At 37.3% G+C, this 16,557-nt stretch overlaps 2 protein-coding genes across 5 annotated transcripts in view; both read left to right on the top strand.

The window, feature by feature from the left end:
- The window catches only part of PTPN22 (protein tyrosine phosphatase non-receptor type 22), a 56,626-nt gene extending 52,052 nt beyond the window's left edge, over positions 1–4,574 (top strand). For all 4 annotated transcript variants that reach the window (XM_023547489.2, XM_003409591.3, XM_023547488.2 and 1 more), the window contains one exon: positions 3,521–4,574. In XM_023547489.2, coding sequence (XP_023403257.1) covers positions 3,521–3,585 — 65 coding nt within the window. In that variant the 3' untranslated portion in view covers positions 3,586–4,574. The remainder of the gene's footprint in view (positions 1–3,520) is intronic.
- A 1,772-nt stretch (positions 4,575–6,346) lies between these two features.
- The window catches only part of RSBN1 (round spermatid basic protein 1), a 52,440-nt gene continuing 42,229 nt past the window's right edge, over positions 6,347–16,557 (top strand). The window contains exon 1 of the mRNA XM_003409414.4: positions 6,347–7,085. Within this exon, the coding sequence (XP_003409462.1) occupies positions 6,380–7,085 (706 nt within the window). The 5' untranslated portion in view covers positions 6,347–6,379. The remainder of the gene's footprint in view (positions 7,086–16,557) is intronic.

Below are 16,557 nucleotides of genomic sequence, written 5' to 3' on the forward strand. Positions count from 1 at the left end.
AAATTGTTCGATGTTCAATCATTTCAGGAGCTAGCATATGATTAAGAATCCATGGTACTGAAGAAAGAAGTCCAAACTGCACTGAAGACACTGGTGAAAAATAAGGATCCAGGAATCGATGGGATACCAACTGAGATGTTTCAACAAACAGATGCAGCGCTGGAAGTGTTCACTCACCTATGCAAAGAAATTTGGAAGACAGCTACCTGGCCAACTGACTGCAAGAGATCCATATTTATGCCTATTCCAAAGAAAAGTGATCCAATAAAATGCATAAATTATTGAATAATATCATTAATACCATGCACAAGTAAAATTTTGCTGCAAACCATTCAAAAGCAGTTGCATCAATACATTGCCAGAGAACTGCCAGAAATTCAAGCTGGATTCAGAAGAGGATGTGGAACAAGGGATATCATTGCTGGTGTCAGATGGATCTCGGCTGCAAGCAGAGAATACCAGAAGGGTGTTTATCTGCGTTTTATTGACTATGCAAAGACATTCAACTGTGTGGATTATAACCAATTATAGATAACATTGCGAAAAATGGGAATTCCAGAACACTTAGTTGTGCTCATGAGGAACTTGTACATAGACCAAGAGGCAGTTGTTTGAACAGAACAAGAGGATACTGCGTGATTTAAAGGCAGGGAAGGCGTGCATCAGGGTTGTACCCTTTCACCATACTTGTTCAGTCTGTATGCTAAGCAAATAATCAGAGAAGCTGGAGTATATCAAGAAGAAAAGGGCATCAGGATTGGGGAAAGACTTGTTAACAACCTGTGATATGCAGACAACACAACCTTGCTTGCTGAAAGTGAAGACGAATTGAACAAAAATCCTCACAACTGGACCAATAAGCAACACCATGATAATAGAGAGAAGATTGAAGTGGTCAAGGATTTCATTTTACTTGGATCCACAATCAATGCCCACGGAAGCAACAGTCAAGAAATCAAACGACGTACTGCACTGGGCAAATCTGCTGCAAAAGACTTCTTTAAACTGTAACAAACCAACAATATCACTTTAAGGACTAAGGTGTATCTGACCCAAGTCATGGTATTTTCAATTGCCTCATATGCACGCAAAAGCTGGACAACGAATAAGGAATACCAAAGACTAATTGATCTCTTTGAATTATGGTGTTGGTGAAGAATATTGAATATACCATGGACTGCCAAAAGAATGGAAAAATCTGTCTTGAAAGATGTACAGCCAGAATGGTCCCTAGAAGCAAGGATGGTGAGACTTTGTCTCATGTACTTTGGACGTGTTGTCAGGAGACACCAGAAGGTCATCATGCTTGGTAAAGTAGAGGGTCAGTGAAAAAGAGGAAGGTGCTCAACCACATGGACTGACACAGTGGCTGCAACAATGGGCTCAAGCGTAGCAACAATTATGAGGATGGCACAGGCGGGGTAGTGTTTCGTTCTGTTTTACACAAGGTCACTATGAGCTGGGTCCAACTCGACAGCACCTAACAACAACAACATCTTCTTTCTTACCCCTCAGAGGAGTAAAATCTACTGAAGTATGCTGTATCCATCCCCTTCCCCAAATCTTTTACTACCACCATTGATATATTTAACTGTAGTGGGTTTCTTTGTCTTCCTCCTTACTTTCCTTCTCTTCCAGTTCTGGTATTAATTCTTTGTAGGTTCAGATTTAATCTTTCATGTACGAAATTTAAAAAATTTTTTTGTTTACATACTATTTTTTCATTAATGGAATACATGTGGAATCACTGAGTGTATCTGAATTTTTGATGGGTAATATAGATTTTGAATAATATTATGTAGGGCACATATGTCCCTCTGGACTCTGCATCACCTTCTAGATCCCTTAACAGGTACATACAATATATGGCACCTGAAAATGAAGTATTCATGCGAACATGGAATTATCGTGAGAGACAACTTCTAAATAATACACAGGAACTTGGGAAATATACTTACAAGTCTTTATCTTGCTGTACAAAAGTCAAAAGAGACAAAAGTTTTGCACAATCACACCTAAAGGATGCAACAGCTCATACAATACCCTGTAAAAACAGTAATTTGCAGCATATTCCTGTTTCTTCCTTTTCAACCAGTTATACAGGTCCCCACCTGGTGGCAGCACACATTACAACTGGGAAAGCAACTTCCCAAGAAACGTGAGAGGTGGAAAATGTAGGCGAACATATATCCCATTACTCATCAAAGAGTTTTAAGCATCCAGGTATTGTGCTGGATGCTTTTTGACAAGTATCTCATTTGATGCTTACAGCAGTTCTGTTTAGATAATACCCACATTTGGTAAAATGATGAAATTAATGACTTAGGAATATCTCTCTGTTTTCCATTCTCTTTGTATTTCATATCTTTCTTTGTTCAATTTGAGTCCCTAAGATTTCTAAGAGCCCTGGTGGCGCAGCAGTTAAGCCCCTGGCTGTTAACTGAAAGGTCAGCATTTCAAACCACCAGCCTCTAGAGGGAGAAAGATGTGGCAGTCTGCTTCTGTAAAGATTTACACCCTTGGAAACCCTGTGGGGCAATTCTACTTTGTCTTATAGGGTTGCTATGAGTCAGAGTCAGAATTGACTCAACAACAATGGGTAAGATTGCTAAGTGTATGGAGGGTACCTTGAAAATATACCTCCATCAAAGTAAAGGAAGTCATATGTTACTGAAGTCATAAAGAACCAATGTCAAAAAAAATTTTTTTTTCTAAATAGAAAAAGAAAGAAAGAAAGGCGTGGGTTCAAATACCAGCTGTCTGTTTACTTGCTAAGTGATTTTGAGCACAAAGTTTCCTAACCTCTCAATGCTTTAGTTTTCCTTTCTGAATAAAAGGTGAAAATAATGAAAAAAAAAAAAAAGAAAAAAGAAAAAGAACCAGTGTTATCAACCTGCAAATCTTTTAAAAGTGCCCAGAAATAAGCTTTCACAAGTTGTGAAATTTTTCCTTATCATCCTTCTTTGGGAGAGGGAATGTTTGAGGGAGAGAGAGAAACAAAAGTGATTATTTAACCACTTATTTTTTCAATAGTATTATTTTTTCTAAGTTCTTCAAACATAATCTCTTAGTAAATTAAGGGCTTTATGGGCCAAAGTAGAGGATTTAATACAATAATTTTTTATATAAAATAATAGGGCTTATTTTTCTGAAATTGAGATTTCCCAGTTTTGTTTTTTACAGAGACAAAGGATGGTATATACAGTACTGAATTATCAAAAGCTTTTTATAACCAGAGCTTTTCCAGTTATTACCATTATTAAATTGTAAGTGCTGTACGAATTTAAAATGCTATTAGTATTCTGTTGTTATCATTTAAACTTTAATTAGTATAATGCCTTTACAATCTATTACTACATTTATCGAAGCTGCCGCCTAACCTTTTGAAAAAAATTCATGTATTTGCAAACATTATAAAACATACATTACAAAATATGTTTGCATGTATTATAACATATTCAAGAATTCATTTTATATAAAAATCTTATTCTTTTTATTAAATTTTATTTTTTATTTCTAGGTTTTGCAAACCGTTTTTCAAAACCCAAAGGACCAAGGAAACCACCACCAAGTTGGAATATTTAATTCTACTTTGGATTTAGGCAACAGTTACATGCTTGGCTGCTAACTGAAACGCTGATGGTTCGAACCTACCCAACGGCTCCAGGAAGAAAGACCTGGTGATCTACTTCTGTATGGATGACAGTCAAAAAAATCCTATGGGTCAGTTCTCCTCTGGCACGTGGAGCCACTATGAGTTGGAATTGACTTGACGGCACGCAACCACAACAAAGCTGCAAGTTTATCTGCAAATAAAACTACTAGAATACTGCTGACTAAAATAAGTGTGGTCTATATTAATATCAACAATGAAAATGTGCTAATGTGTTGAATAGCTTTTAAAAGAAAAGCGGTATGCAAATAAATGCCATAAGTTGAGCATTTTCATCTCATTTACCCTGGGTTGGAAATAGCGAATAAAATGTGTCACTTGTGCTTATATGAGTATGCTCTTTGAGAAACACACTGTTTTAGAATGGATTTATTTTTCATTTTTGGAAAAAAGTTATTTTTATGGAGCCCTGGTGCCACAGTGGTTAAGACTTGAGGCTGCTAATCAAAAGGTTGGCAGTTCAAATCCACTAGCCACGCCTTGGAAACACTATAGGGCAATTCCACTCTTTTCTATAGGGTCTCTATGAGTTGGAGTTGACTTGATGTCAATGTTTTGTTTTTTTTACTTTATTTTACTTTTCTACATAAACACAGTATACACTTTAAAAGATTTTAAGAATTGGGTTTCAAGTATTATATTTCTACATTCTTAGAATTTACCATAAACCAAAGCCAAACCCGTTGCTGTCAAGTCGATTTTGACTCACAGTGACCCCGTAGGACAGAGTAGAACTGCCCCATACAGTTTCCAAGGAGCGCCTGGTGGATTCGAACTGCCGACCTTTTGGTTAGCAGCCGTAGCTCTTTACCACTATGCTACCAAGGTTTCCTTTACTGTAAGAAGTGTTTAAAAAAAAAAAAAAAACTTACCTCGTGATTACAGTACAAAATTGCTGCTGTGACAATAATTATTCCCTGGGAGTTATTTTTGCCTAAACGGAGTATACCTTGAGCACCTTTTTCAAATGTTTGAGAAACTAGAGGAATAAGAAAAAGAGAAGCTATATTTAAGGGAACACCAGTACCAGTGCCACCTGGTGTCCAGTCAACCCCAACTCATGGTGACTCCATGTGTGTCACAGTAGAACTGTTCTCCTTAGGGTTTTCAATGGCTGATTTTTCAGAAGTAGATTGCCAGGCCTTTCTTCTGAGGCACCTCTGGGTAGACTGGAACCTCCAACCTTTCAGCTCCCTACATCGACCATTAAATAGGGACTCCTACTAAAGGAATAAAATATGTAAATATGACCTTAATCATTGTTTTTAGACATACCAATTTCCAATTATTGAAGCATAACCAATGAATTTAGCTATCTTTTGGTAGCATTTTCTTCATTAGAAAAGCCCTGTAAAACATGTGAAACGTATAAAACCAACTAAAGGCACTGGTAGTTTAAAAAAATATTTCTATGATTATGGATTTGACTTAAGAAAATCTGATAGTTCAAATCTATTTTACATAACAGGTAAGTTAGTAATTATTACAAAAGATTCACCTGACTTTAATGGATTTAACAATTTTATTTTCAACAAAATTTAACTTTTAGAAGCTATTACTTAAACATCATTTGCTCTATAACATTTTTCTTTAGGAATCTTAATTGGTAGTGAAAATTGAATGAAAAACTGTTACATCACTATTGTAGTACAATGTACGCAAAACTCAATAAACTTTTTATTTTTAAGCTAACTTTATTGGAGTAGTGTTCACTTGGTTTAAGTAATGTTTGTCTAGGCACTTGTGACACCAAACCACAGTAATTTTATCCGCTGAGTACTTTACGGTCAGTCAAATATTTCCATATAGGACCAATTATATCAAAAGAATTCTAGATAAAATCTGAAGTGACCAACGACATTGTAAATGAATTTCTGAGCAGCAGCCATCCCCCCTTGTGAACGATGACGGTATCTGGAGTGTTCTCCAATGGATACTTTTTTTTTCTTATTTTTCTTATTTATGCAAAAAAATTTTTTTTTATGCAAGCTCAAAATTGCAAAATACCTCGTTAAAAATATTTTTAAAACACGGTTTTCCATCAAAAGTTTTTGTAACTGTAAGGATGTATTAAAAATAAATGATGCTCTCTACCTTAATAGGCATTAGAAAGAAGGATGCGACTCAGTGGCGAGGTGGGGCCGTGCTCTACGCTCCCAGGCAGTTCTTGCACCTGCCTTTTTACGCCTGCAGCTGTAACCATAGCAATACCCATGAAGATGCTTCAGACATCTTCATGAATTTCTGAATTGCGGCCCGATTATATTTTAAAGCAAAATCTCCCTGACTTTGTATATTACTTAATTCCCCCTACTCCTTCATTTAATCGTTAGTCAAGACTGGAGATTCTTTTACCTCACAAAGGTTATGACAGGAATTATGAAATTTACAAGGGAGACCACCTACTCCGTGTAAAATGATGAACGGGCACAGGAAGACGATAATGGGAACCCGCCGACAGACTCCAAAAGCCATTAATATTGTTTCGGCCGTTAAAGCGGTTGGCGGCAACTCGCAGCCCAGTGGCGGTTGCGTCGCAGCCCGAAGCGTGACTCGGCGCACGCTCCCTTTCCGACCTTCCACTCACAGGCGGGGGGCGCGGGGGAACTACCGGTCCCATGAGGCTTTGCGCAGCCCAGGCTGCTTTACAAAAGAAGCTTGGTGGGAGAGGCCTGCGGAGAAGCGCAGAGAACAGCCGCTTCCGGCATGTTCAGCTCAACCCCGAGAGCAGCCGAGAAGCGTAGGGCGGGAGAGAGACTTCAATGCCCAGCGGGCCGTGCGCAGGCAGCGCTTGCGCGATTCACGGACGGGGGGGCGGTCGGGCCATTTAAATGTGTGTTTGTGGGTGAAATGGCTGCGCAGGTCGGAGCTGTTCGCGTAGTACGGGCGGTGGCGGCGCCGGAGGAGCCGGACAAAGAGGGGAAGGAGAAGCCCCATGCTGGGGCCTCGGCGCGGGGTGTGAAGCGGCAGCGCCGGGCGAGCAGTGGGGGGTCTCAGGAGAAGCGGGGGCGGCCGAGCCAGGATCCCCCTCTCGCGCCCCCTCACCGGCGGCGTCGTAGCCGCCAACATCCCGGGCCGCTGCCGCCAACGAATGCAGTCCCAACCGTTTCAGGCCCTGTTGAGCCTCTGCTTCTGCCGCCTCCGCCGCCACCTTCGCTGGCACCCGCCGGGCCCGCTGTCTCTGCCCCGCTCCCGGCCCCGGGCACCTCGGCCCTCTTCACCTTCTCGCCCCTGACGGTGAGCGCGGCCGGGCCAAAACATAAGGGCCACAAGGAGCGGCACAGGCACCATCACCACCGCGGCCCGGATGGTGACCCTAGTCCCTGCGTTCCGGGCGATCTGAAGCACAAGGACAAGCAGGAAAACGGCGAGAGGAGTGGGGGGGTGCCATTGATCAAGGCCCCCAAGAGAGGTGAGAGCAGGCAGACTGCCCCAGGCTTGGGCTCTAGGTCTAAGTTCCGATATAGCACCCCTTGAGTACTGAAAGACGCCAGACCTCTGCTTATCTCCTGCTGCACTGGCCCCCTAAGCCCACCGGGGTGGACTCTGGATTTCAGATCGTTGACACAGTCTTATGACCTACTTGAGGCTTCTTGCTCCGAGGCCGAGCTGTCAGTTACCAGCCCCCTTTACCAGTCCCGGAGCCTCTACCAACGTTTGTTTTCAAATTCGGCAGGGTTTCCGCGCCGCGCGGTCCTTGGCATCGGATTAGTAGGTGGGATATTAAAAATTGATTTTCTAAAGTAAAGGTTTGTCGCTAAAATCCTTTATCCCTGTTTTCCTTGCTGGAAAGCTTAAGTAGTCACCCTCGCCCGCCCTAATGAGTTTGAATTCTTTAAGAGGTTAGACGACTCACTGGTTCCCTTAGCTTCTGCAAGGTAAAATACCAGACCGTTTTCTTGGTTCTTTTTTACTTAAAAGTAAAAATCATTTTTTCATATATTGACTGTCTTGTTCTTAGAATAGGGATGGGGAAGGTTTTCTCTCTCTTTTGATCCTAGGAAATAGAGCCCATAATTCCTCCAAAAAGTGGAAAGTGTGCAGTTGCATTTTATTCTGCCTAGTACAACAGTTTGAGAGTCTGTTTAATTCCAGTAACACTAAAATAAGGAATATTTAACTCAGAAAATGTAGGACTACCTAATTGTGGGTTCTAGAGAAGTTTTTTTTTTTTTTGAGAAATTAGGTTGGCCAAAACTAATATTTTCCCGTTTCTGAGTGATGGGTAGCATTTATATTTTTTTTGTGGAAGAAACGGTATGAATTTTTGACTATGTAATTTGTATATGATTTTATGTAATTAATTGTATATCCTCAAGAAGATTTTAGGATGCTTCTGTGTGTCTTAGTTCTAGCCCAGTTAGGCTATCACATGTTAACGAACCAGCATTTCAGTTTAAAGTTTCGTTAGTCTTGCATTCTTTCCGATTATTTTGTCTTAACTTAGGGCTAATCATTTTTTGTTGTTGTTGCCCTTCCAGGTATTGCAGTTTGCAAATAATTGCTCACTAAGTACTGAATTAAATTTCTCTTTCTTTGGTGATAGCCAAGTCCTATCGTCAGGAATAGAACTGTAGCAGCTGACAGGAGTGCCATTTCCACCACCAGTATGCAGTAATCCTGCTCTTTTATTTTTACTTTTATTCTCCACCTTCTCATTTCTACTGTGTGTGTGTTTTAACCATGCAGAGCTAGAAGGAATCTTAGAGATCATTCAGTTTAAATTTATATTATAAAAGAGGAAACTGAGGCCCAAAGTAGGAAGAGACTTGTCCAGTCAAGTCAGTTAATACCAAGTTTAAAAAAAATTTTTTTTTCCCAATGAATCACAGGCAAAATAAGGAGTAGAACCCTCATCTCCTGAATCCCAGTACAGGCTTCAATTCCCAGATGTGCAACGTTGCCTTCTCTTTTTGCTTTTCCTTTTTTCCACTCTTGCTTACCTATTCTCTGTGCCTTGACATCATATTGACAGTGGGAGACTTTAGGTCATCAGGGATCTCTGACTAACCCCTTTTTTGAGGGGGAAATGGCAATGGCGCATAATAATTCACAGTGTATTTTCTCTGAAGATTGCACAGGCCCTGTTCTCTTTAAAAAGAAACAAAAGCAAACCTCTAACAACACAGTGCTATCCAATAGAATGTTCACTGGTGATGGAAGTGTTCTATATCTGTGCTATCTAATATGATAGTCACTAGCCACATGTGACTCTTGAAACAAGTGTGAAAGACTTGAAATGTAGCTAGTGTGACTGAGGAACTAGATTTTATTTAATTTTAATTATAATTAAATTGTCACATATGGCTAGTGGCTACCACATTGGAATAGTGCAGCTCAAAGCATTGGTAGTTTGCCAATATGTGAAGAAGAAAAGTGGGTTAAGATCAGGCCATTTCAACATTTTAATTTTTGGCTGAGAGACTCTTGGGTTATATACCCAGACTATATTCTGAGGGAAAAGGGTTCCCTAGCTGAATATATTCAGGGAAAACCACATACTATATACATGACATATACTAGCATTTTTAAGATTCTGAGAACCCTACAGAAAATGAACTGGTTTGACTTTGTTTAATTCAGGCTTTTCCACACATTGACCAGGTACGTTTTTCCCCCCTTTCTTTGAACATCTCTATACTTGCCACAGTGGTATGTAGAAGGCATGTTTCTGGAGTCAATCTGTTTAAATCTTGGCTCTACCACTTACCGTGTGACCATGGGCAAATTGCATTAACCTCTTTCTGCCTCACTTTTCCTGTCTGTAAAATGAGGTCGTAGTATTTCCTTACAAGGTTGTTATACGGATTAAATGGAGCAATATGTGGAAAGCACTTAAAACAGTGCCTGGCTCATAGTAAGCACTCAGTTAATACTGGTTTTTATTATTTGATCATGCTTGGTCCTTGAAATAACTCTAAGATTAATAAGGGGAGTGGGTAGACCCTTGTTATTTATAGAGCTACATCTTAGCTTTATCCTCAGATTTTCATATACTTAATAATATTCTCCATAAAATACAGTCAAGTAAAATTGAAAATTTAAGTGATCCTATATTTAATTCTGTGAAATTGTGGATGTTGGACCATCACATAGGTTCAGGAGTTGGCAAAATCTGCCTATTTTTGTTTTTGTTACAACTTTTTATTTTGAGATAATTATAGATTCATAGGAAGTTGCAAAAATAGTACAGAGAGGCCTTGACCTTTTACCAGTTTCCCTCAATGACTATATTTTACGTAACTTTTGTACAATGTCAACACCAGGAAATTGACATTGGTTCAGTGTGTATATATAGTTCTATATTATTTTATCAGGAGTAGATTAGTGTTACCAGCACTGCAATCAAGACACAGAACTATTCCATCACTGCAAACATTTCCCTGTGCTAACCATTTATAGTCAAAAGTACTTCCTTCCATCATCCTCTAATCCCTAAACTCTGGCAATCACTAGTCTGTTCTTCATTTCTATAGTTTATGTAAATGGAATCATACAGTGTATGGTCTTTTGAAATTGGCTTCATTCACTCAGCATAATGTCCTTTAGATCCACCCGAATTGTTTTATCACTAGTTCCTTTTTATTGCTGAGTAGTATTCCATGGTATGGATATACCACAGTTTAACCATTCACCTATTGAAAGGCATCTTGATTGTTTCCAGTTTTTAGCTATTATGAATAAGGATTTTATGAACATTTATGTTCAGGTTTTTGTGGGGACATAAATTTTCATTTTTCTGGGAATTAATTACTGGGTCATATGGTAAGTGTATATTTAGTTTTTCAGGAAATTACCAAACTATTTCCTGCAGTGTCTGTACCATTTTATATTCCTACCAGCAGTGTGTGAGAGATCCAGTTTCTCTACACCCTTGCCAATATTTGGTATTGTCACTATTCTTGGTTTAACTATTCTGATAGGTTATATAGCGATAGCACATCATGATCAATTTGCATTTCCCTAATGGCTAGTGATATTGGACATGATTTGATGTGATCATTTGCCATTCATCTATCCTTAACAGTAAAATGTCTCTGTCTTTTCCCCACTTTCTAATTAGGTTGTTATTATAACTTAAGTTTTGAGAGTTCCTTATATGTTTTAGATACAAGTCCTTGGTCAGATACATGGTTTGCAAATATTTTTTACGAGTCTGTAGCTTATCTTTCCATCCTCTTAACAGGGTCTTTCACAGAGCAAAAGTTTTTAATTTTGATGACACTGGATTTCCTGATTTTTTTAAAAATAGATTTTGCTTTTGATATCATGTCTGATACCAAGCCCTAGTCCCGAAGATTTTCTCTTTTTTTTTTTTCTAAAAGTTTTCTAGTTTTACCTTTTACATTTAAATCTGTGATCCATTTTGAGTTAATTTTGCACAAGGTTAAAAAAAAAAAAAAAATTTTTTTTTTATGAGGTTTAGGTTGAGATTCTTTTTTTTTGTTGTTGCCTGTGGATATTCATTTGCTCCAGCACCATTTGTTGAAAAGACTATTTTTCCTTCATTGAATTGCTTGTGCATCTTTGTCAAAAATCTGTTCCACCACCTGTTTTTGTATGGCTCTCAAGTTAAGCTTTTTTTCCCAGCCATTTAAAATGTTTTTTGCATTTTAAATGGTTGGGGTGGGGGGAATAAACCCATGATGTGATATTATGTGAAATCTAAATTTCAGTTTCCAGAAATAAAGTTTTGTTGGAACACAGCCCCACTCATTTATTTAAGTATTGTCTGGTAGTTTTCATACTACAGTGGCAGAGTGGAGTAGTTGAGACAGAGACCATATGGCCTGCAAAGCGTAATGTCTGGTTCTTTACAGGAAAAGTTGCTGACCCCTGAGACAGGTCATTTAGCTAAGAGACAAGTTCCTACACTCCAGCTCAACAGCAGTCAATCCATATTCATACATAGGATAATCACAAATTATTACTAATCCCAGATGTTTGGAATTGCTCATGAATAGTTGAGGAGAAACTTAATCTGTAAATGGCTAAGGTCAACTTGCTTCATCTGTAAAACAGGAAGTAAAATGATTTTCAAAGAGATTAAGTGACGTGCTTAAAATTTTCTAGTTAGTAAGTGATAGAACTGAATCCAGAACCCAGTTCTTTTGACTCACGATGCAGTTGGTTTTTCACTTTTCACTAGGCACATTTGAATTGATAAGCTAGCAAAGATATACTTAAAAAGCTTTTTTTTTTTAATTTCTTGTAAGCAACAGGCTTGAGTCTAACTGAACTGACAAGTTACTTGTGTCATTTGAAATCATAATACTTTCTTTCCCTCTTATTACTCATAAAAGCATGAACAAACATTCCTCATCAAAAAACCCATCAAAAGAAGAAATACCTTTGTATTATTCTTGGTTAGTAAATTTACACTTTTAATCATACTTTAATTTTTTTTGAAAGGAAAGAAAGGGGGGGATTAATCCCTATATCTCTTTGCCCCAATGTCGTTAAATGACAGGACTGCTTTTATGTATGCCTTTTTTGAGTCAGCCTTCCTTTCTCCTTTTTTCCATCTTTGACCAGTTGTTCAACTGCTGTCACTGGGGAAGTGTTCCCAAGTCAGACAAATAATGGAAATTCTCTGTGATGTAAAAAACCTAGTGGCAGGAATTTTAAATCCAGAAACGATTGTTTTTGGTTAAAGGAGTGGGAAAGTTACACTGGGGTTACACAGAAAACTAATATGAACAGTTAGTTGCTCATTTATCAGAGCGACAACTTAGGGAATGATACTTATCCCTGTCCTCCTAGGGAAAGGCAGAGTCTTTAAGGAGTTGAAAATTTTTGCACTTGTGTAATGTAAAAAATGCCATTGGCTCTCTTGTGACTTCAATCTTTGTGATAATGTAGAATAATCATGTAGTTGACACTCGGTTAGATATCTGTAAAATGAAGTAATGCTCCTTCTATTGGAGGCTCTTCCAAGCCACCTCAGGTCCCTTAATTGTAATTAGATAATCTTAGTTGGTCATTTGAGGTGAGTGTTATGGGGAGAGTTGATAGTGGAGCCAAAAAGTGCAGTTTATTAGAAGACTGTGAGTTTTGGAGTCAGGCAATAGAGTTTGAATCTTGGCTGTCACTTGCTTGCTTTGTGACCCAATATAAGTGACACATCTTGTTTTAGGTTCTGTTTCCATCTCTGTAAAAAGGAAGCGTTTATCCACTTCACTGGTTTGTTTGAGGATTGAAACGAGATATGTGGTCCCTAGCAGATGCTCAGTGAATATAGTTTCTTCCTTCTTTCTAAGGTTTTTTTTTTTTTCCTTTTTTCCTTTTTTGTGTGATTCTTATTTGGTACACTACATTTATACTCTGGGTGGGTCGTTTCCAGCAGTAGTTTTGGTAGCCCAGAGTCTTTGCCAGTTATTTCAAGGAATGACGGAGATTTATTTCATGTCGAGTACTGTGATGAGTGCCGTATATTCATTGTCTCATTTAGTCCTTAGAGTAACCCGGGGAGATAGATACTAGTATTAATAACATTTTAATATGAGAAAATTGAGGTTTCAGGAGATTTTTTAAGAGCTTACCCAGAGACTTAGTAAGCATTGGAGCTGGGACGTTAACCTAGGTCTACTGTAAAGCATATGCTTTTAATTAGCACACCATACTGCTCGTAGAATTCAGCTATTTTGGGGTAATAATAGCAGTGAACTTGTATTGAGTACTTTAAGTATTTTGTATACATTATATGATTTAATATGTACACTGATCTTATGAGGAGGTACTGATATTTTTCCCTAAGATACAGAGTACAAGGTACAGAGAAATTAATTTGTACAAGGTTATCTTGCTGGGAAGTGGTGTAACAGGGATTTAAATCCAGCCAGCCACTTTTAAACACCTTCATATAGAAGGGTGGGGGGTAAACTAAGGCAGTGTTATAAACACACAGCGATACACTAAAAGTTGGCCTTGAAAAAGAGCAGTTTTTTGTTTTTTCTTCTTAGGTTTTTATATAGAACTGGAACAACTCTTAATAACACCAAAAGTAATTTATTTTCAGAAAATAACTTTAGCCCTTTTCTTTAATGTGATTAATAAAATGTAAAAAATTTTAATTATTTTGCTTTTTATTATCCATCATGATTTTTAGAAATTGAGGATATTACATTTTTTTCAGTTCTAAAGTATAGTTCAGGAATAAGAATGGTATTATTTAAGGTTTTGATGTAGAAAGTTTGTTTTTTAATCTCACAATTTGATACGTAAAAGCTTTCTAGATATGGTCCTTAACCACAGATATATAGTGAAGCTTGGCTCTTTTCCTATAAAGAATTGATGTCTGTAAATTTTAACTTTTGCACTATGGGGAAATACTCAAAATGTGACTTCCTGAATACATTCTCTTGTCAGAAAACTAAAATGCTACACCAGAAATGGAAAGATAATACTTTAGACACTGACTTTTAAATAACTTTTTTTGTTCAGTGCAAGGCAGCGTCAGTATCGTTCTTATAAAGCAGCGATGGCTGACTTACTGTACTAACCTTTAAAAACTTACGAATAGGTATGCCATTATCAATTAGCTGCCGCCACATAATTAAAAAAATTTTTTTGTTTCTTTATGGAAATTCATTTGCTAGTATGACACAGGTAGTCTTAAATTTCACAAAGGTGAAATTTGAGCTTTCTAAATCTTAGCCTTAAATGAGAGTAAAAATGTTAAAAATAGGATTAGGCAGGAGGAAGATTAACATTTATTTCATATTTTAAACTTTTATCATGCTGACATAGGAGATTATAGTCAATTTAATGTCCTTTTCATTTTCTTGTACAGTGCTTTTTTGAGATGGGGCATGTTGGACTAATTGAATGTTTTTCATATAAATGAGTTTTGTAATAAAACCCACAGAGACTTGGCCATGTTAGAAATACAGTGGTAAACTGATAGTAATATAGAAAATGTGTTACAATCAAGGCAGCTCATTCTTGGTGTTAATTTCATTGGCAGATCTAGGTCACAGTTCATGTTTTGCATACAAATACCTCTTCTGAAAACTTAAAATAACAGAATATATTCAGAGAGATTTTCTTCTTCTTTTTTTTCTTTGAAGTTTCTGAAACATTTAGCAGAGGGTAATTAGGTGACTATTTTAAAATTGGTCTAACCTTTATATTTAATGGCATTAGCATTTAGCTGCTTGGGAGGATTGCCTAAATTACTGATTTGATACATGGGAAAATGCATTTAGATTAATTTTATTTGGTAAGAAATATAAATGACTTACTAAGTGTTTTAACTAATTCTCAAAGATTTATTTGTATGTAGAATAAAGGATTGATTGCTTTTTCTCTTACTAACTTATGCAAACTGGTTATATGTATACTTTGGTACATGATCTCAGCTTCATTACAAGGGATTTTTCCAGTGCAGCGTTTTTCATTTTGTTGTTCTTAAACAGAATGAAAGTCATTCAGTATCTATACACTTTAAAGTCTTTGACTTGCACTCCTAAATATTTTCTTTACAAGGTTTCATAATTGTAATATTTGATTTGGAATGATTTTGCCTAGAGTACTGTAATGTATATTTACATGTTAAACCAAGTATATTCTTTACTGTAAGATTTATCGAACTTGGTTCTTCCCAGATAATAATAGTAGGATTAACACTGAATTACTTGAATCATGTCAGAAATACTGTTGTTTGGTGAATAAGTTCTATATAGTAAATATCATATCACGCTTAAAGGTTGGTCAGGACTATACCTGATATTTAATCCTAAAGATTTTTTGATACTTATGTTTTCCAGCTAGTAAATTAAAGATGCCATTATATATTGAGTTTGTCAGCCCATGATAATGCTTTAAAAATTAAAAATAATTTTAATTATAGAAGTAATACATGTGTATTATAGAAAATCAGAAAATACAGATAAAAAAAAAGAAAGCTAGATATTTAGAATCCTACTGCCCGTAGATAACCACCATTAATACCTTGGCATACATTTCACCAGATCTTTTTCTGTGCTGGTCACATATAAAATGCATATAGATCAGCCAGACTTTTTCCTCTCTTTAGGTCTTTTGTTAGCTATTCCTTCTCCCTGGAGTATTTTTCCCTAGATCTTCACATGCCTGGCTTATCTTATTATTTAGGACTCAGCCTAAATGCCACCTCCTGAAGAGAGCTTCCCCAACATCTAGTGTAGCCTGCTCATCACTTACTACTCCTTGATACTTTCTTTTTCTTGTCCAATTAGATTATAAGCTCCAAGAGAGTAGGGATCCCGTCTGTCTTATTCAGTGCCGTATCTCCAGTGCACTGAAGAGTAACTGGTACTTAGTAGGTGCTTAGTAAATGTTTGAGTGAATAAATGTTTACTGTTATAAAAATGGGATCAGACTGTACATGTGTTAGGTGCTCTGGAAAGAAAGGTGAGTAGCCTCTGACCTTAGATTGCTTACAGTTTAGAGGAGAGACAGAAAATTAAATATGTAATAACACAGAGTGTGATAAGTGCTGTGGTAGGGGCAGTACAATAGGAGCATGTAGCATGCTGGAGCAGCTATCCCAATCGGGTAGGGGAGAGTTGTTAGAGAAGGCTTTCTGAAATAATGACAATGTAATCATTTTAAACCTTGTAATTCGTATGTCAGTTCTTTTAATCTATAATGTAACTGGATAGTATTTTATAGTATGTAACTACCAGACTTTAATCAGCCTCCTGTTATTAGATCTTTAGCAAATTCCATGTTTTTGTTGTTTAACATAATGTGGTTATGGACATCTTTGTGTATCTTCAATTATTTTCTGAGGGTAATTTTCACTTGGAAGTGGAATTTTTGAGCCTGAGGGTTATAAATATTGTCAGGGCTGTTGATACATGGTGCCAGTTTTACCAGTGTATATTCCCAGCATCAGTGTA

The sequence above is a fragment of the Loxodonta africana genome, chromosome 3 (assembly GCF_030014295.1).
Source record: "Loxodonta africana isolate mLoxAfr1 chromosome 3, mLoxAfr1.hap2, whole genome shotgun sequence".
NCBI lineage: Eukaryota > Metazoa > Chordata > Mammalia > Proboscidea > Elephantidae > Loxodonta > Loxodonta africana.